Source organism: Molothrus ater, chromosome 5, assembly GCF_012460135.2.
Source record: "Molothrus ater isolate BHLD 08-10-18 breed brown headed cowbird chromosome 5, BPBGC_Mater_1.1, whole genome shotgun sequence".
Taxonomy (NCBI): Eukaryota; Metazoa; Chordata; class Aves; order Passeriformes; family Icteridae; genus Molothrus; species Molothrus ater.
Window position 1 is genome coordinate 61,701,499 of NC_050482.2, and position 24,592 is coordinate 61,726,090.

At 41.5% G+C, this 24,592-nt stretch overlaps 2 protein-coding genes across 3 annotated transcripts in view; both read left to right on the forward strand.

Moving 5' to 3' along the window:
• CAPRIN2 (caprin family member 2) overlaps positions 1 to 10,919 on the forward strand; it is a 32,661-nt gene extending 21,742 nt beyond the window's left edge. The window contains 8 exon segments of the mRNA XM_036401155.2: positions 640 to 750; positions 1,381 to 1,533; positions 4,489 to 4,672; positions 6,208 to 6,236; positions 6,238 to 6,394; positions 7,657 to 7,757; positions 8,468 to 8,534; positions 9,995 to 10,919. Of these exon segments, the coding sequence (XP_036257048.1) occupies positions 640 to 750; positions 1,381 to 1,533; positions 4,489 to 4,672; positions 6,208 to 6,236; positions 6,238 to 6,394; positions 7,657 to 7,757; positions 8,468 to 8,534; positions 9,995 to 10,563 (1,371 nt within the window). The 3' untranslated portion in view covers positions 10,564 to 10,919.
• A 6,805-nt stretch (positions 10,920 to 17,724) lies between these two features.
• IPO8 (importin 8) overlaps positions 17,725 to 24,592 on the forward strand; it is a 51,303-nt gene continuing 44,435 nt past the window's right edge. Inside the window, exon 1 of one of the 2 annotated variants that reach the window (XM_036400418.2) lies at positions 17,725 to 17,877. In XM_036400418.2, the coding sequence (XP_036256311.1) occupies positions 17,794 to 17,877 (84 nt within the window). In that variant the 5' untranslated portion in view covers positions 17,725 to 17,793. The remainder of the gene's footprint in view (positions 17,878 to 24,592) is intronic. The other variant, XM_036400417.2, reaches the window with a different exon arrangement.

The window sequence follows — 24,592 nt, forward strand, 5'->3', positions numbered from 1 at the left end:
AGCCTATCTCTAGTCCCTTCAGCTTGAAGACTAGAGTCTGTCTTTCTTTTGTAGGAAAAGCAGTAGCTAAGTTTTGGTCCCAGCAGAGCCAGGGAATACACTCCATGGTGGCAGTGCTCCTCCTGGTGTGCAGGTACCACCCCAGTGCTGTCTGAGGCCCTGTGATGTGTACATGGTGAGCACAGGACTGGTAGCCTTTAGCCGTAGGCTCCATATTTAAGCATTAAGCAACTCCTATATGTAGCATTACAGGTGTGAGCTAACTCTAGGACACACAGGCTTTGCAAAGCTTTGTCAACAGAGCTTACCATTTTTTTTTCCATTTAATTCAGTGAGACAGGTGTGTGTTGCAGACTTTGCTGTAAGGACTTGAAGCAATCTACTGTTCTTAAAATGATCTGACTTTGCAGGGCTAGTTGTGCAACCAGTTGTGTAAGAAGAGTAATCTAAATCTGAATCTCTAAAGCTAATTACTTGAAGCTTTGGTTTAGATGACTGTTTAATACTTTGGCTTTGGAATTAACGTTTGTCCTGGTCTTTCAAAATCCATTTGTTTCAACTTAGGCACTGGTGTTTCATAGCTTTACCAGAACTCTGTAGTACTACTCATAATAGCAGGTGCATTATGGCTTCTTCTAGGCATCAACATCACTTTCTCAAGAGAATGAGAAATATACTTCCCAGCCTCTGTATCAGACAAGTTCACGTATTTCTGAGCCACTGATACCTAAAAAGATTGAAATTGCCCAGGTGAGCTATCACAAGCAATGTAAATATTTAAGTTGCTGAAATAGTAAGGCTCTAGACATGTCCCTTTTTGACTCCTGTTTTGTGTAAATATTGGTGTTCTAAATCAACACTTCATTTTGCCATCTGCTCAGCTGAGGCCTGATGCTGGTTAATACTTTGTCTGGACAACTCAGCATTGTTTCTAATCTGAAACATAATTAAGTTGGAAAGGGAAAAAAATCAGAACCCCTAAATTTTCTAAGTTCCTCCAGAAAGGAGAAGTAATTTCTAATATCAGCCAAAGAATCTTCTTTTACTAAATGGAACAGAAGCATTCTGTGTGTCCTTAGTGGAGAGAAAAATACCTAATGTCTCTTTATTGTGATATTATTCCAAAGAATGGTATGTATAGTAGCTCATAGGCACATTTCACTTAATCAGCAGAGACTGCAATAGAAGTACTGTTTGCTGAGGATGCACAGCAAGATTTGAAATTGTAAGCAAAAGCTATTTTGTAGCTCTACTATGTCCAAATGTCATCCTGTAGAAACTGCTGACTTCTGTCAGTCTAGGCTTTAGAACAAATTAACTGCTTCTGTTACTGCCTGATAATTATCAAGTGACCTTTCATTACATTTGTTCTTCCCCCAGGCAACTATTCCCCTCCCAAGTGAGCCACAGTCGCCATTGCCTACTTCAAGCACCCCCATGCCATCAGTGCCACCAGCACAAAGCTTTCAGTCTCCTCCAGCAAGCAGCAGCTCTGTCACAATAACAGCAGCTCCCTTTCAGGCTATGCAGACTGTAAGTATGCAACACACAGAAAGCACTGACAACCATGTGAGTAACTTGGGACTAACTCTGAGGAGCTGGCTCCTCTTAGAATAGTACAGAAATTGATAGGTCATTTTGTTTTAACAGTAAAATCTAGATTAGTCCTCTGATTCTCTTTGGAACTTAAAAGAGATCATCTAAGAACAAAGATCCTGCTTTTGCTCTGTATAGTGCCAAAAAACTAGTACTAGGCTATCTTAGTAGCCTTAAGGAGCTAAGGGAGAAGTCAGGCCTGAAATCAACAGATTGGTAGCAGTGCCCTAAAGTAAGGTGAGCTGCACTTACACTGTTCTTGGGATAAGATTTCAAATACAACAGACTTTGTTGGAGAAAAGGAATCCTGAATATAGATATTAGGCCAAAATGCTTTCAGAAGCCTGAGTTTGTCTTGTTACACTGTTTGCTTCAGTGGGGTAAAATTCAGTCCAGTGGAATCCTGGAAAATGTGTTTTTGGAAAACTGGTGTTGCTCATTATCCTATGTTGTTAACAAGTAGTCAGTTTTATGTATCTAGGAAATATACCACACAATCTGAGATGTTCACTGCAAATATAATCTGTAATGATATATGGCCTGAAAAAATAATATCAAACATTGCTACTTCCTAGTAATCTGCAGTGCAGACTTAGAGAGGTTCAGAGGAAGGGTTTTCCTTAAGTACAGGGAAGGTAACATTATTTACTCCTCTGTTACATTCTTCAGAAGATGATAAAAACATTGATTTAATGTTTTTTCTCCAAAGCAAGCTTTAGAGTCTCCAAAGGCAGTCTCCATTGTAACAGAAGTACCAGTTAGTTCACAACAGTAACAGTTCACAGCTTGCTGGCCTCTGTCTTGCAGTACTGAGACTGATGTGGTAGGAACTGGTGGAGGAAGGCATCTAATGGCCTTTCAAATCACAGGGGTTAACAACTAAAACTTCTGTGACATCCTGGTGTGGTCTGTAGTAAAATCCATTGACTTTTTTCTGCTTGGTTTTCTGTATTTGTAGAAGAGGCTCAAGTCAAACCTACCTGAGAGGCACAGAATTGTGATACACATTACAAATAAAACAACTTGTGATAGGGAGGTGATTTTTTTCAAAGCTGCATGTGTTTAAATTATGCTAAGGGTTTGGGTGGGGATTTTTCTGAAAGTGGAGAAGTGGCAGCATGCTGTGATTAAGGAATCCAGAGTCTTTTGGGGACCCAGTCTATAAGATAAGCATCTGTCATGGTACAAATATGGAGTCCTGGTCTCAGTCATTCTGGTTATGTCTGAACTTGCTGTCTGTGTTCAGAGTGCTTTGATCATAACAATATCACTGAAAATTCACTTGAACTATTACCCTGTTTTCAGAGATGTTAAATGTCTGAGATTGCTCTTGGGATTTTTGGGGAAACCTGGCAAACATCTGTCCCTCAGTCACAAGGATGTTCATTCCTCTTGTAGTGATAGAAATCTCAAACTTTGCAGTGCAGGGTTTTCTTCCTCCCTACATTGCTTAGATTCTCATTGCTGCCAGGAAAGCACAGCCATTGGACTGGAGTAGATAAGCCAGGATGATTCCCTGCCAAATAGCACTATCACAGTGACAGTAATGGAAGGATCTGATTACAGGTCCTCAAACATCCCATTGCTGCTGTTGTGCTTACAGAAGCTTAAAGGCAGGCTTGACCTGTAGCCCTAGTCCTTGATTTGAATTCCACCTGTAACCCTCACTGCAGGAAAAAGCAGGCCACTTGCTACTAATTCTTCAGAGTGTGGGTGTTGATGGCCTGACTGCCCTGCCTTCTCAAATTCATTTTAGGACAAGGATAGCTTTTTTATTTACCAGATGAAGGGATCAAAAATTAAAAATAAAACAAATCAGTTAGTTTTACTTTACAGTGGTTCAAAATTTATGCTCAACACTTCAGTATCATGAGGCATTTCTACTGCCTCTTAGAGGCAACACTGGGTTTCTTGACCCTGGAAAAAGTATTATTTTTCTTTTTTTTTTAATCATAAGGGCATCTGCAAATGGCAAGAACTGTCAAGCTGTGAAGCTGTTTCTTGCATCATGTAGCTGTGGCTTTTGCCCAAGTCTGTCTTCAGAGAGTTCATAGTCTTGTTAGATACACCTGTAGACTCAGTACCAGTACTGCTGACAGCTCTTTATGTGAAATTTAGATCCTCTTAATCAAAAGAGATGTTGCCTATTTGATGTTGATACTAGTTGTCACTTTTCACAGCATTATTTCTGGTAATTGTGTTATTGGCTATAAAGTAGCACAGTCACTTGAGTGACTGAAGTCTGGGTTATTAGATTTAACTAGCAGTAGTAGTAGCAGTAGTAGTAGTATCTGCTCATCATTGTGCTGCCCAGACTATAACATTTGAATGACAAGCTTTACTTAGGTTAAGTGTTTACTCTTGGAGAATGTTAAACGAGTAGGAAGGATGGAGCTCCATTTACTGAAGAGGCAAATATGTCTAATATGGTGTTTGAGTGGATATCAGTGTTTATATCAGGTTCCAAGACATGCAGAAAGATCCAGATTCTTCCCAAATGTGAATATCTCATCTCAGAATAGGCTGCCCCAGCTTCAGCACTATTGTCCTTCTATGGGAAATCCACTGACTCTAGGACAGATAGTCAGTGGATTTCCCATAGAAGGACAATAGCTTGTTGTATGGTAATTGTTCTGCTGACAGAGTACAGTAGCCATGGTCAATCAAGCTGTTCCTTGGGTAGTAGTTCCATAAGCAGGAGTGAGTTCTGTAAGTTTACTGAGAGGGAAAAGGATGGGTTGATGTATGATTTTTGTTATTTTTAAGAAACAGCTGGTGTTCTGGAAATAAGCTAAAAAGCATATGGATTCAAACCACAGCATGGCAGGGTGGTGGCATTAGGCAGGGATGTTAGCTGGTAGTGTTAAGCACTTGTTATCAAATATGTTGTAGGTGTTTAAAGTGAATGCACCACTGCCTCCACGTAAAGACCAGGAAATTAAAGAGGATTCTTCATATTCAGCAGGATATAACCAGAGCTTCTCCACAGCAAGTACACAGACTCCTCCTCAATGCCAGCTGCAATCTTCTCATGTTGCAGAACAAACCTCTCTTTCACAAGAATCTCTGTCTTCAGGTAATAACTGCACTTGCATCTGTATTTCAAGTAGTCTTTCAATATGTTCAGTTTATAATAGTATTTAAATTCACTATCATGTGCTGTGAATACTTCTAACCAGTGAAATTCTTAACAGGTGCTCCATAAATGTCTAATATTAGGCATACATCAACTCTAATGTAGTTGATGGTATGTAAACTTAATTTAAAAACTGCTAGCAGGATGAAAGGCTGGTTCAAACTTGTTTCTATATGAGATGAACAGACTGTTGTCACTTACATGCCTGAATTTCTCAGTAGGTGAGAAATTCAAATATGTGGTGATACTTGCCAGTCAAACAATGATTTGCTTGGAATAGTAGCAAATGATGAAATACTTTTATTTGGAACCATTAATTTTGTCTCTGGTAATAGTGCTGTCAGTGCTGGGAGCTGCTGAATGCTAAGCAGGAAAGGCTGGGATAAGTTTTCAGTCTGACCTGAGAAATACTGAGCTAGTAAGGGGTCTTCAACACAAACCTGACTTACTTGATGTTCAGGTGTTGCAAGAGGTGGGTTTGTATAGCTAATGCTAAATTTGACATGAAACTGGCCCCTAAATATCTTGAGGTTTTAGGGTGAAAGCAAGTGGCAACTAGTGATCTGTATTTATAAGGCAATATAATGAAATGGCTCAAGGTCATTTACAACCCCTGTTGTTCTGCCAGAGTGATTGTCACAGGTCTTAGACTAGAAACAGACTGAGAGTGTGTGAAGTCAATGAGATATGAAGAACAGTGTAAGTGTAGCAATAGGAAAGCATGTTTAGCTTCAGTGTTCCTTTTCATCACTGAGACTATGGGTGATAAGCCTTCTGGATTTTTTTTTTGTGGAAAATCATAATTTTTTAATAGCCTTGTGCAATGGCTCTGCACACACTTCACACAGAGGTTTATAGTGTTGTTCTGGATCAATTTTAAGCTTTTTGGGTTGAAATAAAGCAGGATCTTGTGGAAATACAGTTATGGTTGCAAGGTTTGAGTTTAAAGCTAACCACTCACTCTTGTGAGTGAAAAGCATTCTTGAATACATTTTGCTTGGAGTTGAAGGGCCTAGTATATGGTAGGAATGTCTATTGAAGAGACTGAATGCAAATATCTGCTTTCCACAGTTTCTTATTACTATCTAGGTGTAATGGAGCTTATCTTGCTGTTTCAAGGGATGTCAATCCTGAGGTGACCTAGTTTATCAGTGAAAATTCTTAATCAAATGTTACTTGATTTTAAGCTAGATTTGGCTATTTTCATGCTTCTGGCAAGCTGCTTCTCACCTGTGCAACTGACTCCTGTTGAATGCATTAGGGGCTTGCACTCAGAGCAAGCTTTTAACAAGCACTACACTCAAAACAAAGGGAAGCATCCAATCACTCAAATGAAGTAATGAAGGGACAGAAGAACAGACTATTCAGAGCAGCTTAATTGGTCTCTGAATCTCCTAATACTGCCCTTGCTTCTGTGTGTGGTAACTCACTGCAGTTATAAAAAGCTTTGACTTATCTGGGCCTTCTGTTTTAAGCAGTGAACTATCAACCTGATGGAGCTGTTCCCTGTCAGCAATGGTAGCCTTGCCTTTTATCCAGCACAGGCTAATATTATTCCCAGACCCCCTCAGCCTTACCTCAACAGTCGTGGGTCTGTCAGAGGGTCTGCTAGAGGTGGAAGGTCACTGGCTAATTCCTATCGCCCCCCTGGTGGGTACAAAGGTAGGTCTGTATTTACTATCATCCTAAAGAAGATCTTATGTCCTGCCAGTAGAATGTGATTCAACACAACGCAGTATTAAATTCATGTTCTGTACGTGAAGTGTCTCAAAACAAGACTTTAAGGGCAATGTGCAGAGAATGGGGCCCTCTGTTGTAGAATTTAAGGAAGTTCATTCTACCTTTTATTTGTGGTCCCTCTACTTGAGATGTCAGGCCAAATGGCAGAGCAATTTCACAGCTTGCCTGAATATGGAGATAGAAACTTTCACTAATAGGTTATTAGATTACTCATGTGGACTTTTCTGTTAGCAATTTCATTTGTTCTTTCTGAACTTTTTACCAACTTAATTCTTTCTCTTGGTATCTTGCTGACAAACTGGGCAAGCCAGTTTCCTCTTCACATACTACTTACTGTGTTTGTGCAAAATAAAGTAATTTTTGCCTTAGCGCTGCTCACTTTAATATTACCAGCAGAAACCAGGATGGGGGAGAGGCTCCCAGTAGCAAAGAGCCCTTCTAGACAAATAACAAACTGAAGAGTTCTATGAGGAAGCTTATTTGGTCTTGGCAGAGCAGTTATTCTTGCTGCTACCTGAAGTACTTTAGAGAGTTTCAGCAGACTTTAGGCAGTTACTAAATTAAGGTTGTTGGTAGCTACCAGCTGCAGGCTGTGGCCTTTGCCGCTTTGAAGTGAAGGGCACTTAGTGATAGGTGCTTCAGCTGTTGGGCTGAGCCTGCTCAGTACCTTGTAGGAACATGTACAGATGATGAGTTTTATAGTTCTGACTCAACAGCAGTCCTGGGTTTGGTGGTGTCTGGTATGAAATTATTTGCAGTTCTGCTTTGGTAGTTAAATAATAGCTTAAGTGGCAAAATATTATAGTAGCCCCTAAATGTATACCAGTAATAGCTCAGTGTGTGTAACAGAAAAGAAAGTGTTTCTTAATCCCACTGCTGGATTTAGCAAGCTTTTCAGCTGTTCTGACATCCCATTAGTATCACAGGCAATGGATAGGGCCTGATGTTAATACTTTTAAATACAGAGTTTTGATATAGCCATAGTGTCTAAGTTATGAGTAGCTAATGAAATGCATTTGTTATAGGAGTAGCAAGGGTTCCTATTCAATTCCAAATTTAAGAATGGCTCTGTTACTGCATAACTTAATGTACATAATTGCCAAAAAACATCTGTAGTTAAATTCTGGACTTGTACTGTAAATCAAACAGTAAATGGTACTGAATAATCAACTTTATTTGAACAGGTTTTGATGCTTACAGAGGTTCACCTTCATTAACCAATGGCAACTATGGCCAGCTACAGTTTCCTGGTAGAGATTATGCTGGAATGCCATATTCTCAGAGGGTAGGTATTGACTTTATTTCCAGTAGCCTTCCACTGTATAGGAGCCAAATCTTCTAACATGGTAGTTGTTAATTATCTTAACAGGTGAATTTACAAGCTATAGAGGTTAGTTTTGTTTCACAGACAAACCCTTTTGTGGAATGGTAGACAGCAGCTGAAATAAGTCACTTCAGACAGGTAACATCTCTTCAAACAGGTTGATTTTAGTCTGAAATGCATCTTTGAAATGCAAACAGATGGTAAATAACATATTGTATGGGCTCAGTTCATTATTTTAAACGAGTTGGTTCACTAAAATGCCTCTGTAATGTAAAATAATCAACTCCTAAATGGACTGGCTGAGAATGTGGCTAGGCCAAAACCCCAAAAATAACAAAAAAACTTAAGGAGGCAAAGGTTCCTGGTGTGAGATGAGTCTGTCAATGTCTTCTGTGCAGGTTCATGGACTTAGAACAGACTTGAGATTCAAGGGTATTGCTCAGTAATCTCAACTGTTCAGAAGCCAATTTGCTTCAACTGGCATCAAAATAGATCTTTAATTTCATACAAGCTATTATAATAAGTGAATTTTCCATAAGTAAAGCTGTTTATCTGCATCTTGTTTCTGAACTGTCATTGTATTTTAGAGATGGAATTCCTTGTGAAAAAAGTGTATTACCTCAATTGAGTTCAGATTTGCTTATAGCCATCTTCTAACACGTCTCTTTCAGGATGTCAATTACCAGCAGTGCTATAAACGAGGTGGGATAAGTAGTGGTCCTCGAGCAAATTCAAGAGGTAAGGCCAACACCAGGGCCCCCAATGGGTCCAGTGTGTGCTTAGGCATTGCAGCTGGGGTGTTACTGGGAACAGTGTGAAAAGCAGAACAGTATCCCTTACCTAACAGATCAAGCTTGGTGAAAGCTAACCGAGCTTAGCTGGAGGCTTCAGTGCTGTTCTTCCACAGCATTGCACAGCAGAGGATTTAATTTCACTATTTTTAGTCTGGAGTCTTCATGTCAAAATTGTGACACAATGGTACCTTATTGAACTTCACAAATAACTTGGCTAGGAAAAAACAGCAGTTCCCTGTGTTCAGGGAAGGAGCACTGGGTGTCTCCCCCTAAGTGTGTATTCCTCCCAGATTCTGGGTAGGCTATCAGATCACAGAGACTTTGTAAAATAATTTTTTCTATGAAAATGTATTTGGTAATACAGGTGTACTTTGTATTTCCATAGTGGAGTACAAAGCCTAAAGAAATAAATAAGGCTAGTTGTGTCCAAGGATGAATAGCATGTGTTTTGAAGAGCTGGAAACAAGATTATTGTTTCTGCTGTATGTGCTGGAAAAATATGGACTTCCAGTGCTACAGGTGAGAAGTGAGATGAAGAGTAGCTGTAGATCTCTATTTTAGAGACTAAAGAGAAATTATAGTGTATTGTCGAAGCTGTTTTAGGATAACGCAGGTCATATCCTAGCTTGAGGGACAGAATAAATTTCAGAAGAGAACTAAATAGGAGATGATGGTGGATTAACAGCTGATGAAAGTACTCATTAGCATTAGGATCTCACAGCAACTCCACTTATTCTAACATCTGTCTTAAGGTGTTGTTTTCCAGTGGAAATAACAATGGTTTGCAGCTTGACTGTGACTGCTTCAGATGTCTCAGATCTAATAAGGTTTTCATTCTACACTCTTTTAACCTGGATATTTGGAAAGATTAACAGCTTTATTTTGGGGAGTGAGATGTAGAAGACTTAAAAGCAGCACTGGTTTGTCAGACTTAAAATATTCTAGCATCATAAGTTGACAAGGTCTATGAGAAATCCAGATGCAGAAGGACAGTGTTGAGTAACATAAAATGAAAATAGAGATCTTGAAGATAACTTGCCTCTAACTTTGTCAGTGTTTTCAGCAGTTAGATTTTATTTCTTCTCAGAAGTTAGCATATGCTTTTTAAGTTGACATATGATACACTAAAGCAAAAAAAGGCAAAAACAATTACAACCCTGCTGCCCTCTCCTACTTGGAAGTACAAGAAGTAGTTGTTCATAGTTCAGCTATGTCTCATCCTGCTCAGTGCAAGTGTGATGAATGTGAGCCAGCTTCCAAGTTGTGTTTTCACTGGGGTCCTTTGACAATTTGCTTTGGCTCAAAGATCAATCTGCTGCAAAGCCTGTACACTTAAGATTATGCCCACAGGCTTAAGGGTATCCTCCTGTTACAATACTTACTGCTGCTAATGGTTTTTAACAGCAGGGTGGAGTGACTCCTCTCAGGTGAGCAGCCCAGAACGAGACAATGAGACCTTTAACAGTGGGGACTCTGGGCAGGGGGACTCACGCAGCATCACGCCTGTGGACATGCCAGTGACCAGCCAGGCCGCCACCATCCTGCCGGTGCACGTGTACCCGCTGCCGCAGCAGATGAGGGTCGCCTTCTCCGCCGCCCGAACGTCCAACCTGGCCCCCGGAACTCTGGACCAGCCCATTGTGTTTGACCTGCTGCTCAATAACCTTGGAGAAACTTTTGATATCCAGCTTGGGAGGTTCAACTGTCCAGTGAATGGTACCTATGTCTTCATCTTCCACATGCTGAAACTGGCTGTCAATGTCCCTCTGTACGTGAATCTCATGAAGAATGAGGAGGTCCTTGTGTCGGCCTATGCCAATGATGGGGCTCCTGACCATGAGACAGCCAGTAACCACGCGGTCCTGCAGCTCTTCCAGGGAGATCAGATCTGGCTACGGCTGCATCGGGGAGCCATCTATGGAAGTAGCTGGAAATACTCCACCTTTTCGGGATACCTCCTTTATCAGGACTAAAATCCAGTGCAATGTTTACAAAAGAGCTGCTCCAAACACCTTGGTGAGGGGGGTGGGACTAGCTTTGCACTTATTACTGACTTTATAGAGGATATGTGGTTCCATTATTGGTGGGAAATGGTGGTCCTGTTTTGCAAGGTGAAATCATGGAGTTGGGGTACTGAATCAGCACTAATTTGGCACTTTATCAGTTGTGATGTAGCCTTGCTAATAAAGCTGTGAATGTATATTGTTTGCACTTACCCTAAACTGTATTAATGTCCAGCTTACTACACTATTGATTGCCTCAAGTATGGGCTATTCACAATGCCTTGTTGTGCCTCAATAAAACAAGTTAATATGCATTTTAGTATTAATCTTGCCCGTGGTTTTAATTTTAAGACACATCACTGACATTTTTCCTGATGTGGGGTGAATATGAATATTACATAGAACTGGTCTCCAAGTTTCAATAATTTAGGGTAGTTTGTATTTAACTGGGATTGTTTTAGTTCCTGCTTAATGCCATTCTCAAGAGTGTTACCTTGATCAAATGAATTCAAGATTTAGCTACCTTTTTTCTTTCTAAAGGCCAAGAAATTACAAGTGTAATGCTACCTACTTCATTAGAACTACTGCTTTTAAATACTTACCCTGTCAAAACCTAGTGTGGTCATCATAGCATCAGTCTTTCAGAAGTGAAGTAGTTGAAATTCTTAAACCTGCAAACCATCACTCAAGGGGCTGGCTTACACTGTTATTCAGCTGCAATATATTTTAAAGTTAAATTCAACTTTATGAAGCATAAATGTGTATGGCTTCCCCCCTGCATGAGACTTGAATCATATTTTAATACAGGTTATTTCCTCATTTCAGAGAACTGCTGAGGAACTTGGTATTTGTAGTTGAAGCCTGGTGCTTGCATTTTACATCAAACCTGAATACAAATGGTAGGAAGTGTTTCTGAAATCCCTGTCTTAAAGCTCTTGGGCTTTTTGACCAGCCCTCAGCACTCCTGTGGCCTGAGAACTGAACAGCCATGATGTATGTCCTTGTCTAAGCTGCTGTGTCAAATACTATAAATAGTTTCAATGCTTAAAATGGTAATATGAACTAGTAAGAAGGTAGGTCAGTGTCTCTCTCTCCTTTCAAAAGCTTCAGTAAATTGTTTTAATAGTAGAAAGCACTTGATCTGAGTGTACTAAATTAGCCAGTGCACAAGCCTGACTGGTATATCTAAGGCTGAAGCAGAACTATGCAGAGTGAAAGCAGCTATCTGCTTATTTAAATAAAAGTAAGAACCTTAACTGAACAAACTTCAGACCTGGTGTAAAGCTGCTGTTTCTTGCTAAGTGGTTTCACAGCTTCCAACTTCAGTTTGCCCTTGCTATCATGCAGATGCCAAAACCAGTCTGGCATGGCTTCATAAAGTTACTGGCATAAAGATCTTGTTCCAAGCTCAACTTTCTTTTTCATACGGATTTTGAGGGTGCTCATATTTCAAGTATGGGTTTAGCAAATTTTGAGAGAAGTTGAGGCAGGACAAGCTTTGGGAAATCTTGTTTTTACCAGTACAAAAATGTCAAGCCTTATCTATTGTATATTAAAGCTGTATTTTGTATTTTAAAATATGCTAGTTCTGACTTTAGGCTACAAAGAGGCTTATTTCTAGAGCACACACTACAGAATTAGTGGCAGTTTAACTTGATAAGAGGTAAATGTTCCAGTTTCAGAGCTGTATCTTAAGATCCATTTTTCATTCCTAGCTAAAAGGAGTACACAGTTACAGCCAGAATTGTGCAGGTAAGATGATATAGAAAATTTCATTATACAATTCCTTGACCATAGGTTATGTAATGGATGTTTTTTTAAAAAAGTGACCATTTTTGGGCTTTAGCCTGAATCATAATAATCTTTACAGTAGTAGATAATTTAAAATAAAATGTCTGGCTTGTTCTGCTATTTTTATTTGAAAAGAATACATAACTTGGAGAAGTCTCGTCCCTTAGAATAACTAAAAAATATGATTGACTTGTAGGTTTCACACATGCAACTTTTTAAGCTAGAACTGTTTGTTTTCACTGTGTTTTTAGCCAGCTGTGAACTCAGATTTTACTAACCTCTGTTACTAAAAGGAGGGTAAGTACAACTGGACAGGTACTGTCCTAAGGAAGGTTTTGCACTAGAAGCAACTCCAAAGGCTGTAACTGAACCTTAACTGCTAAGACTGTTTAAAAAAACACTACAGAAGACCAAGCCAAACACTTTTTTTCCATACCCATAGCTGGCCAAAATCCACTGGTAGAAAATTGCTATTCTGATCCCCAAAATACCTAAAATTGTTATATAATTTTTCCATGATAAGCACAAGGGTAGGGATATGTCATTATGCTTCTAGATAATGAATAATTATAATAATTGTTTTTGAAAGCTTCTCAAAGGACTTCAGAATATTTCAGTGCATTTTCTACTGACACAGTTTTAGTCTAGTCAGTATGTCCAGACCAATGACCTATTTCTTTATTCTGCTTTTGGGCAAAGCATTTAACAGGTGAGTTTCACAACCTGGAAATACTTTACTGTGTAGTTTTCATGTAAATACTGTCTGACAGTGTAAGTTCTATTTACACTTCTTTTTCCTCAGTAATTGTTAAATGAGATTGATTTAATCATTTCAATAGGAAAAATGCCTTCACTATGTAAGGATTATAATCGGGTCTAATTAAAACATACAAAAGGTCATCATCATTCTGCTAAATTTCCTATTGCTGTCTGCCGTGCAAATTGGATACCACCTAAATTCTCTCTGATTTGCTTCTCTTGTGCAGCCTGCTGAAGATAAACTTTTAAGGTAAGAAACATTATGTTTTTATAAGGAGTAAATTTCTGTGTTTCCTTCTCTTGACATCAGTGAAATATTGGAACTACCCTGAAATGGGAGGGTGTAATGGTTTGGCTGGGAGAGAGTGAACTTTAATCAAAGTAATTGATATGGGGCTGTATTTGGATTTGTGACCAAAACTGTGTTGGTAACTGAGGGATGTTTTGGTTATTGCCGAGCAGGCCTTGCCAGAGTCAAGGCCTTTTCTGCCTCTGACACTGCCCCACCAGTCAGTGAGGATCCCAAGGATTTGGGAGGGGTTAAAGCCAGGACAGCTGATCCCAACTGACCCAAGGGATGATACCCCAGCCCACACGATCATGATGATGATGTACTTAGCAATACAAGCTGGGGGAAGAAGGAGGAGAGTGGGACATTTGAGTTGTGGTGTCTGACATCCAAAGTCACTGTTCCATGTGATGGAGCCCTGCTTTCCTGGAAATGGCTGAACACCTGCCTGCCCATAGGAAGTGGGGAATGAATTCCTGTTTTGGCTTTGCTTGAGTTTCTGCTTTACCTGTTAAACTGTCTTTATCTGAACCCACAGGCTTTCTCACTTTGGCCTTTCCAGTTCTTTTCCCTGTCCCATTGCAGGGGAGTGGCTGGGTAGGGCTGAGCTGCCAGCTCAGGAGGGTTCAACTGTGACAAAGGCTTTCTTAAAGTTTTCAAAATTCTAACAGACTTGTGACTTTTGTGGGGTTTTTCTCAGGTCATGGAAGTGAGGGGAGACAATGAATAATCTCCCACCACCACTGCCATGGCTGACTTCCTGCAGCTGAGGAAACCTCCATCCTGCAGGCTGCAGTGGTGCTGCAGAGAAGTCACTGCCCTGTCCTGCTGGTTAAGTTTAGTTGCCTCTTCTCCCTGACTGTTTTGTTACCTATAGCTACGCCAACAAACCAGTCAGAGAGGGAGATGCTTTGGCATTTTAACTCTGATCAAGGGGTTTGTGTCTGGAGGATTGGAATACATTTATCTGCTAGCTCTTTATTCAACCTATAAATGTCTTGTGAAGGATATGAAAAGTCTGTTGTGTATTATATTTAGAGAGATGCAGTACCATAACCAGGTAAAAATGAATTAACCTTAGTCACACACTTGTTCACAAGTCTCTGATCAACTTAATTTTCACCCAACTATTGTTTATAAACTTGTTTATATACTGTTTATAACTATTCTTTATAAACAATTCTGTTAAGAATGCAAGAAACCTTAGGCATTTGTATTTGTGGATTGAATGTTTCCTGGCAGTGTTGTACTTGAAAAAATAATATTGTGAAGCACTATTCTGGTTGGAAACTATTAGTTCACAGCTTTTCCACAGCTGGCATGTCCTACAGCTTTTGGGCCCTAGAGTAAGGTTTGAGAAGTGGTTGGTATGGAATGAAGGCTTTATGCTAAGCACATATCCAATCACTTTAGTGATCATTAGTTATCATTTAGTCATTAATTCACTACAATGAAATAAAGCCTGCTTTGAGAGCAGTGGTTTGCTTTCAGCCTGTAGCACATCACACAGAGGAATGCTGTCTTCTTTCTCATGCTTTTTCAGGAGTGTCTGTTATTAACCAGAGCTTACAGGTGCTGTCCTAAAGGCACTTGGTTGGCATGAAAAGACAGGGGCTGTTCCATGCCACAGAAAGTGTGTCCATGTGCAGGTGAGAGCCCACCAGAGTGCATTTCAAAGCCAACAAAAGTCAAAGGACTAATTGCAAGTAACCTGCAAGATGTAAGGCTTTTCAAGTTTTCCCCAAAGTTCTTGAATTTAATACAGTAATCTTGATGGCAACTCTGTAAAGAACCAGGTCTAATTTTTGTTCAGGTCAAACTGGTTACTTTGAAAATCCTTGGTTTCACAACTGAGTTTTAAAATAAGATTGTTTGTTCTAAATACTTCACAAAACTTGTTATAGCCCACCTGGAAAGATTTGGAGCTTTAAAAAACCCCACATTTTTGCTTTGCATTATCACCCTCTCTCCCTGGTACTATCATTCTTTTTTTTTCCCCCTTCCTTGTATACTGGTGCAACTTTGATTTAATTTTAGTTTTTTAATATCTCATTTGTCCCTTCACATTGGATCTTCTGTCACCAGTAGCTGACAGGAAAAATCTCTGAACTTTACCTCAGATTTTTTATTTGCAGAGTAGCAGAACAGATTTAAAAAGCCAATCTCAAACATTCATTGTAAGTAGATGAAACCCCAAATATTAACAGAATCTTTGCTCTAACAAAAAGGCATTTGAGTTCTTGCTTACAAGCAGTTGCTTTCATCCTGAAGTTTATGAAGTCACATTAAAATATTTCAATTAATGACCAAACTTATTTTTGGACTAATATAGTCACTGGTATCTATGAAGGTTCATGTTGTACAGAAAGAAGTATTGGGCATCCAGAAAACAGGCAGACTACAATGCTTGCAACACTGAAAGTACCATTTTAAATATAAGTGGTAAGTGCAATAAAATTCATTTTAGGAAGATGTTATAATACCCTTTAAAGATTTTCTGTTCTTTATTGGTATGTTTTACATCACTAGCTCTGCAGAAGTCCTTCAATAAATAAATTTAATAACTTTTAAGCTCATCTACCACGGATGAATACACAGAAATGGAATGAAGCAGAACTGCTCTTAAACAGTCCATAACATGGTAATTTGGGAAAAGGGAATAGAGATGCACCACTACAAATCCTTTAAAGCAATTTGGATTTGCTGTGATATGGAATCCAAGATTTTTTAATTGGGCAGTTCCCCCTGGACAATTCATTACCTTAATCAAAATGGGTCAGCAACAAAGAATTACCATAGTTAATAATATATACACTAAATTTTTACACTAACATTCTTTTTGTTTGAATTTTATGATCACTGAGCATACTGTCATCTGCTTTTAAGAAGAAAGGGAAAGGTCAATGGAAGTGCCTAAGATTTCTTGCTAGATGCTGTAGAGCTGCATCCCAGGTGAAAGGCAAGATAATGATCAGGTGTTCTGCAACACTTCAAAAGGTGATGAAAACCACAAGAGAGAGCACATCTCCCTGTGCCAGGTAGGTGCAATTTATTGTGACAGCTGGATTCCTTTTTAATTAGAGGCAAAGTTACTGAGGGACATAAAAAAATTATTAGTAAGTCACTATAGTGCCAGCTGCTTTAAGGTTTTGGTTTATACTGCAATTACAATGAACAAATGACATATTGTCCGACTGTATCATTAAGACACCTATATAATGGGATGATCTTGTAATTGCTGTTGTGTTTCACTCCTCTTAAGCACAGCAAATAGTCTTTCTGTTCTTCCAACCAATTAATCACACGTCTCTGGTTTGTATACATTATGTGAAACGTCACCTGCAGAAGTAACCAAAGGATTTGGCTCACCAAAACCACATTAGTCAGAGGTTTTTCTGGTCTATTTACCTGAGAGTTACACCTTTGACAGATTTCTTTCTTACACCTGCACTTAAATCTTCCTTTGGTTCACTAGCATGTTCTAGGATTTAAGGGGGGAAATAATAGGCAAGAGGTGGAGAATCAGGGTGGGGCAGGAGCGTTGGAGGTGGTGCTTGTATATTCCTGACAGCCTGAGGGGCAAGCATCTCCCACTCCCTCTCACACACAAACAGCATTGAGATATGCAAACCCTTTTCAGGTTCTACTAATCTACATAATGATGAGGACGAGCATCCCACAGAAACCTGCTCAGAAGCAGAGTAGGAATTACGACGTGTGACCCAACTGGGAGTTTTAGTAAACTCCTTGCAGTAAACTTCTGTCTTCCTGGAAGTCGTTCTTGTGCGTGGCACCTGGATAAGTGTCACCTCTCCTCCACGGACCTGACCTCATCACCTCCTTTAAGTCCCCGTGCTCTCACTCTTCATTCTTGTCCCGCGGGATGACAAATACAGAGCGCCCAAGCCTGCCATGAAAGCTGAAACGCTACCTAGAAAAACAGAGTAAACTATCAAGGAAGAAAAATGGGATTTTGAAATCCTAATTTAAAAATAACCCGTACAGGGCGCGGCGGGAGCCGCCCCCGCCGTTCCGTACAGCGACATGGCGGCCCCCATGGAGCCGCGGCCCGCAGACCCACCCCCTGCAGCCCTCTCGGCGCACTCCTGTCCGTACAACAAGATGGCGGCCACCTCTCGCCGACCCCTTCCCGAAGCCAGAAGGCGGCGCCGCGGCCGTAAAGCAGCGCCCGTTTCCCGATATCCAGCTGTCGCAAACCGGTGAATGGCTGTGGAGAGGGGCCGGGGGGGTGGGGGACGCGGGCCCGCGCTGGTGGCACGGGGGGGCGGCGGCGCTAGCGGCGGCTCCTCCGCGTCCTGCTGTCCCGGGAAAGCGCTGCCTGCCGGCGGCCGAAGGCCAAGATGGATCCCAACAGGATCATCCAGGCGCTGAAGGGCACCATAGACCCCAAGCTGCGCGTCGCCGCCGAGAACGAGCTCAACCAGGTGAGGGGGGACCCGCGGGCGGCCCGCCCCACGCGCGGCACGGGGGCGTCCGGCCCCGCCGCCAGGGGCGGGGGGCGACCGCTGCTCGGAGCCGGGACCGCCCGCCCGCCCTCAGCGGGGCCGGGAGCGGGGCCGGGCGGGTCGCTGCCCCCGCTCGGCGGTCTCCGCGCTGCTGGGACTCCAGGCGCTCCCGAGTGCGGCAGCCCGGCGTGGCCGGGGCGCTGCCGCTCGGCGCTGGAGGGATGACATTTGCTGCGGCCCTGGCGCTCACGGGACGGGCGGCAGTGACGCTCGGGGGCGCGTTCTGTCCCGTCCGGCCGCACGGCAAGGGGAACTTGGAGCAAGGAGCCTTAGGTTTCGTGGACAGTGGATGTCCTGGCATCCTGCAGTTAATCATAGAGTTACGGAATATGTGGAGTTGGAAGGGACCCGTCAGGATCATCGAGTCCAACTCCTGGCCCTGTTGCCCAGCACCATCCCCAAGAATCCCACCATGAGCCTGAGAATGTTGTCCAAACACTTCTTGAACTCTGTCGGGCTTGGTGCTGTGATAGCTTCCCCGAGGAGCCTGTTCCAGTGCCCAGGCACCCTCTGGGGGAAAAACCTTTTCCTAGAGTAGCAGCAGTATGCACTAAATAAAACTGTGACCCCAACCTTTGAACCTTTGAGGAAAGAGAAAGTTCCCTTGCACAGCATTAGTGAAACTTTAATTTCTATGCTTTAATGGAATATTTGATCGATTCTCTTTGAGGACTTGGGATTTTTTGTTTGTGTTGGTGTGTTAACAAAATAGTCAGTGAGAATTGGTTGTCAGGAATTATGCTATTCAGGATTGCTCCTCCAGCTTAGTTTTATATTTAGGTAACTTAAAACTCCTTCTGAATTAGATATAGCTAATCCTTGCTTTAGCAATTGGTAAATTCCTTTAGTAAATCAGTGGATTAAGTGCTGGACATTGAAAATGCTCTTGTGAATATTTAGATAAGGATGCAAGGCTTTTTTCCTCTTTTTGGCATAGTTACTTTAAAAATGCATCAGTATCTGTTTTTATCCCTACTGTTAAGGGCTGAGAGGGAAATGACAAGTATTTGTAAGCAGCATGTTGCACAGCAGTCTAAACAACAATTCAAACTACTGCTGCTACAGTGTTCTGTTCAGAACAAAGAGGCAGCTCCTGGGTTCCTGGGTGCTGCTCCTCACGCTGTCATCACCAGTAACTACTGGGAAGCTCAGGAACAGTCTTGAAAGCATTTTAAGGCTGACAGCTGTAAAATGTTCTAAGTTTAAGTGATGGATAGTGCAGTTCTCATGAAAGACACAGGTTTTAGATTCAAGAGTGCAAGCAGGCTTGCTGAGAACAGGTTGAGATGCAGAATTTTCTTTTAAAATACTTGATGCATTTTCTTTTTTCTAACTATTATGAAGAATGAATCCTGGAATTAAGACATTCCTATTTTTGTGCAGGCTTCCTGTTACTAGGTGAAGCATGACGTATGTGACATAATGTGCTGATGCAGTGCTGGGTTTGACATGGCTCTGGATGAGAGGAACAAAAATGCTCCCGAGCAATGTTGCTCAAGTGGGACTTTGACATCTTGAAGCTTTTTAGTGCTTTTGAAGCAAGGCTTCAAAGCAACGTGTCAGACTCCCCTCCTGTGTATCTGATGGTAGTGTTGACATGTCCCTGTGTTCCTGCAAGGGCTGCAATCCAGGTGCTGTTCTAGCAAAGGGACCAATCCACCAACCAAACAGAAAATTCTCTGTCTATAAGTGGTGCTGGAGCCCTTGGCTGAACAGCACAGGAGTCACCTTTGTTCTGTGTCATAGTTGCAGGGATGCTGCTCTTGAGACAGCTTCAGGGGTGCTGAGGTAAAATTTGCCTGTGTTGGCTCATCTGCAGCGTACGCTGGCATTCAGCTTTGAGTCCAGGTAGTGCCATGAGCTTCCCAGACACTGCAAATCCTGCTAGTGCACCAGGACAGTGCCTGTCTGCAGGCACCCCAGTGCTGTACCAGAACAGAGTCCTTTAGAGCAATAGCCTAATAGTCCTGATTCCAGTTTGCTTACAGTGTAGAGCATGGGGGATAGAGGGTTTACATGAATGAAAGCTTTTCTATTTTAAGAAGTCCCAACATGTTTGAAAATGCTTCTTTCTCCTCTGTACTTTCCTGCTCCTGTATAAAGATACACCCAAATCATTGAACTTGCTGTCTGCCTCCTGGATTATCGCCTAACTTCATTCAGAAATGGAATCAGGATTCCTTTTTTTTTTTTTTGTCCTTTTTTATATCTATTAGAAGGCTGCTTGTGAATTTTCTTCCTCTTGCAGCTAGAAACAAGTGTTGGTTTTCAGCCAAAATTGGTTTATGGTCCATTTATATCCATTTGTGCCAATCTTACTTCAGGTTTCTTGATACCCTCTCTGACAGCTTTGTCAAAGGCTGATCCCCTAGAAGCCTGTTTTTCTAGCCTCAGCAGGCTATGTTTCCTTTGCCATATCATAAAACTGAATTTATGAAATCTAGTAATAGGAGCACAGCTCTTCTCTGCACCAGTTTCCCTTTGAAATAATCCTTCTTGTGGAGTCTGGTCATTTGTGTTTGCAGTGTTCCAGAAAGTCTTGTGCTCAAAGCTGCTAATACCTCATTAAATACTAAATCTACAATTATCTTCTTTGTGTCCAACATCTACTTGTTTCTTATCACTCAATATACCAAAGTCCCTTGATCTTTTTATTCTGTTGCTGTTCTTCACTCACAAACCTCAAGTTTTTAGGGGAAGTTGTGTCATCCTTGAGTTCCTGACCATGTACTGTGGCCTCTTACCCAACTCCATTTGTGTTGGTGCAGTTCTATAGATCATTCAGTTCTTAGTAGGATTTTTCTGATCTTTCTCCTTGGTTGGTGCTACTTTGAAATCATTAGCAAACTTCACTTCTCTCTGTGGTCTGAACACAACTGTAAGTGTGGGATTTATTTGAAATCTGATTCTTGCTAAACTAGAGCAGCCTCCTGCCGTGTCAGTGTCTATCTCATGTAATTGCTGCCATTTCCCTTTTAGCCTCTTGGGTTTCTAAGTGTACATGTCTTTCCTTCCCCCTCTTTTTCTTTTGCCTCCCTGCCCTGCCTTTTTTTAGTTCAGCTCTGTAATGTAATTAGAGTGCACTTGATGATGATATTTATCACTCACACTGTACTTAGAAGAATGGTTAGTTATCATACCAAGAAATAGACTCAGTTTCTGTGCATAATTTGTCAGTGTCTGTTCCAGGCTATTACTCCTGTTATATCTGTCTGGTGGACTTCAAGGACTTTTGCTGGGTTCATTTATTTATTTATATTATGGTTATATACTGCTTTCATGTGCCAGTTCTTGGAGTGCTGTGAAATATACTTTACTGAACATACAGAGTCATTCTAATTCCAGTTCAGATAGGATTCCCATACAGGTTTTACACATTAATCTTCAGTGGCCCAACATGCTGTAACACATTCCTTTGGCCTGTAGCAAAGGAGAGAACAAGAACTCAATTGCAGAAATACAGTTGGGCTTTTTAAATATTGAGTAGGAGTTACATAATTTGGCTTTGACAGCAACTGAATAGCAGTGCTGGAAGAAGTGTGAAAAGATTACCCAAAAGCAGAAGAATCCAGAATAAAGTTTGGCTTCCTTCCATATCTTTCCACATCTTTGTTGAGCTGGCTGCTATAGTAGGCAGGGATCTTAAGGCCACTCTGTAACTGCCAGTGAGCACTTCATGATACCTAGAGGGAGAAATCTGAGACCAATTTGATGAGGAAGTTGACTTGGATAATTAAAAGTTATGTGGAAAGTGAAGTTTCTTTGAACCTGGATGAATTTGGCAGCAGAATCCATACAGGAAAGAAATTCAGGTGGGTTCTTGCGCAAGCTTATTTTCACTTTGTGAAAACAGTGTTTTCCCCACTCTACATAGTATCTTTGCATATAGGCAGGGAAAGAAAAAAGTATCTTTTGAAGTTCTGGTTGTTTTAACCACTGTCTCTGACTGACAGTGTAAAAAAACAAGAGTGAAAACGCTATTAACAACTGCAGAAATACTCCTAAGTTTGCCAGTGGAATTTCTAAGTATACATTTTCAGTATACAGAAACAGAAAATAAGACTTGGTAAACCAGGTAGCTGAGCATTTGGATCATATGTATTTAAGCCTTGCAATTATGTTTGTAAAAAGTTCATTTCTCATTAATTCAAGGTACAAATTTCTTCTGTGTGTTTGTTTTTGCAAACAGAGATGCAGTGCCTTGTTTTTTCAGCGATGGTATAAAAATGATGTTTACTATTGGTGGGGAAGGATGATCTGGGCTTGCAGAATGTGAAGGAAGGCTTCCAGATTTCCCATATCCATTGTCCTAGAGTGTCCTGATATTTTGCAGGGGAAGAAGAACCTTTCAGTGCCATTCTGCTCTCAGGCACTGTGGTTCCCATCAGTAAGTGAGAAGGTTACTGACTCTTGTGATTCTGGAGCAGTTATGGTCTTTGAATGTGGCAGCAAGCAGGACAGCAGAATAATGCTTCATGAAACGAGTTTAGCAGTGTATGATGTGTGAGAACCTGGGGGCCAAATATGAACATCAGATGTGAGATGTGTTTGCTTCAGTAGGATCTATTTGGGGAGATTTTAATGTATTTTTTGCTACTTACCTCTCCTTGTATTCTGGCCCTTTACAAGTGATGGTCTTCATCTTGATGTTTTTCAGTGGCCCACCTGAGGCTCACTTGTCTGTCATATATTCTGTACCTAATCAAATGGAAGAGGAGATAGGCAGAAAAAGATGTGTTCTCTGATCTTTTGAAGCCTGGAGCTGTGATGGTGATGCAGGGAAGGATACATCAGGCCAAAGGTGAAGGAACAGAGTGCAAAAAGCTGTGCAGCTGCAGTGCGCAGATCCTGAGATAGTAGACACAGATGGAACAACATGCAGGGATCATATGCATCTCTTCTTCTCTGCTCTAAATTTACCCAGTTATGCCTTCCCAGTGCTGTATGCCTCTCCCAGTGTAGCTGCTAGCCTTGCACACTCCTGGATCCCATCCTCTTAATCCCAGTGGAAATTAAGTGAGATTCTCTTTTAAGATAAATGCTCTGATCTGGGATTCATACAAGAACAGCCTGTATGTGTTTTACACAGCTTTGAAATAATTCCTCTTTGTAACTCAGTGAAAGTTTGCTTTTCAAAAACTTTCACTTTCTCTTTCAGAATAAACATGTGCCCCAGTGGATCAGCACTTTTCACAAGAAGTTTTACCAGATCCCAGCAATGTGGGTTCAGGGCAGTGTAATTATTCACCAAGTGCACAAAGCACCGTGCTGTGTTGTGGGAGTTGTGCTGAAGGTCTCTTTCAGCCATCTGGTGCCTCCCTGCGGCTCCTGGGCATGACTCTTCAAAATCAGCCGATAGTTTTGTGTTCCTTCTGTGGCACTGACAGTATTCCTGCTCTCCTTTTGTTAAGGTGCAGCTGCAGTGATATAAAGAACCGTCTTGTTGAACTCATCCAGCTCCAAGGTCTCTTCCATGTCCATTTCCATGTCACAATATACACCTGACAATTGCTCTGCACCTGCTCCCGTGATAGGTCCAGCTTTGTTTGCTGATGTCTGGAGCAACAGGGAAGGGACACCTCCCAGGATCACAATTAGCATGACAACTAAACAGACGAGAATGTGCTGGTATAGGAAAAATGTTGCTGCATGCAGCTTTTTAAAAAGTCCTCTGTTCTAAAAACTGCAAGCAGCATGTAGTTTTCCTGACCCGGGTTTGTTGCTGCACAAATGAGCAGGATGTAATTTGAGCTTCACAAATACAACAGAATCGTGTGTCTTGTTTCTAACGTGGGCTCACAGTCTCTGTTATCTCTACAGTCTTCTTGTTTCCGATAACGAGTAGTAAACAGAGCTATGTAAAAATGTAAATTCCGGGCACGACAATAGAAGGGAACAGAAGGATTTAACGGGCCTGGCGATCTCTGTAGGGGTGGCGGTGTGTGAGGTGTAAAGACACGCGGGTAGCGCTGTGCTGGTGGGGATGCGACCCCCTCGGGGACCCTGTGCCTTCCGCCTGCGGCACAGGGCTTTTGTCGCTCGGGTGCTTGCTGAGCCGATCTGGCACGGAGGCAAATGACCATATTTGTGTAGATCCTGGCAAAACTTCAGGGAGAGCAGTTGTACACCAGCACAAGTAGTACTCATAAAGCTTCCTGAACTAGCAGTGGTTTTAATGTAGATTCAGTAAAAACTGTTAGGACAGGGAAAGGGAAATAATATTGTTAGCACTGTGTCCAGCCTAAGTGTGGTACTGGTAGGATTGCAGCTGGAAACCATCACCAACAAAACACCCCCCCAAAGCTGCATTTTTAATTGGTGTGTTTATAGTAGTAAAAGCTTTGTAGATTGGGTTTGAGAACAGTGTACAGGCACAGTTGAGAACAAAAAGGATGGTTAGAGTTCATGCATGGTTTTGGGTTTCTGTGCTGCTGTGATTTCTCGTGTTTTCCTTATCTCTGTGCAACTTGGGTGTTGAGTGCTGGAGGATGCTGCAGTCGACTGTGGCCCTTTCAAAACACACCGGTGTTGTCCAGTAGTGACTGAAGGGCAAGCTTTGTACTCCAGGCTACTAGATTAAAAGGTGATCTTTGTAATCCAGTATGCTTCAACAAGTTCAGCATGTCTGTAGATA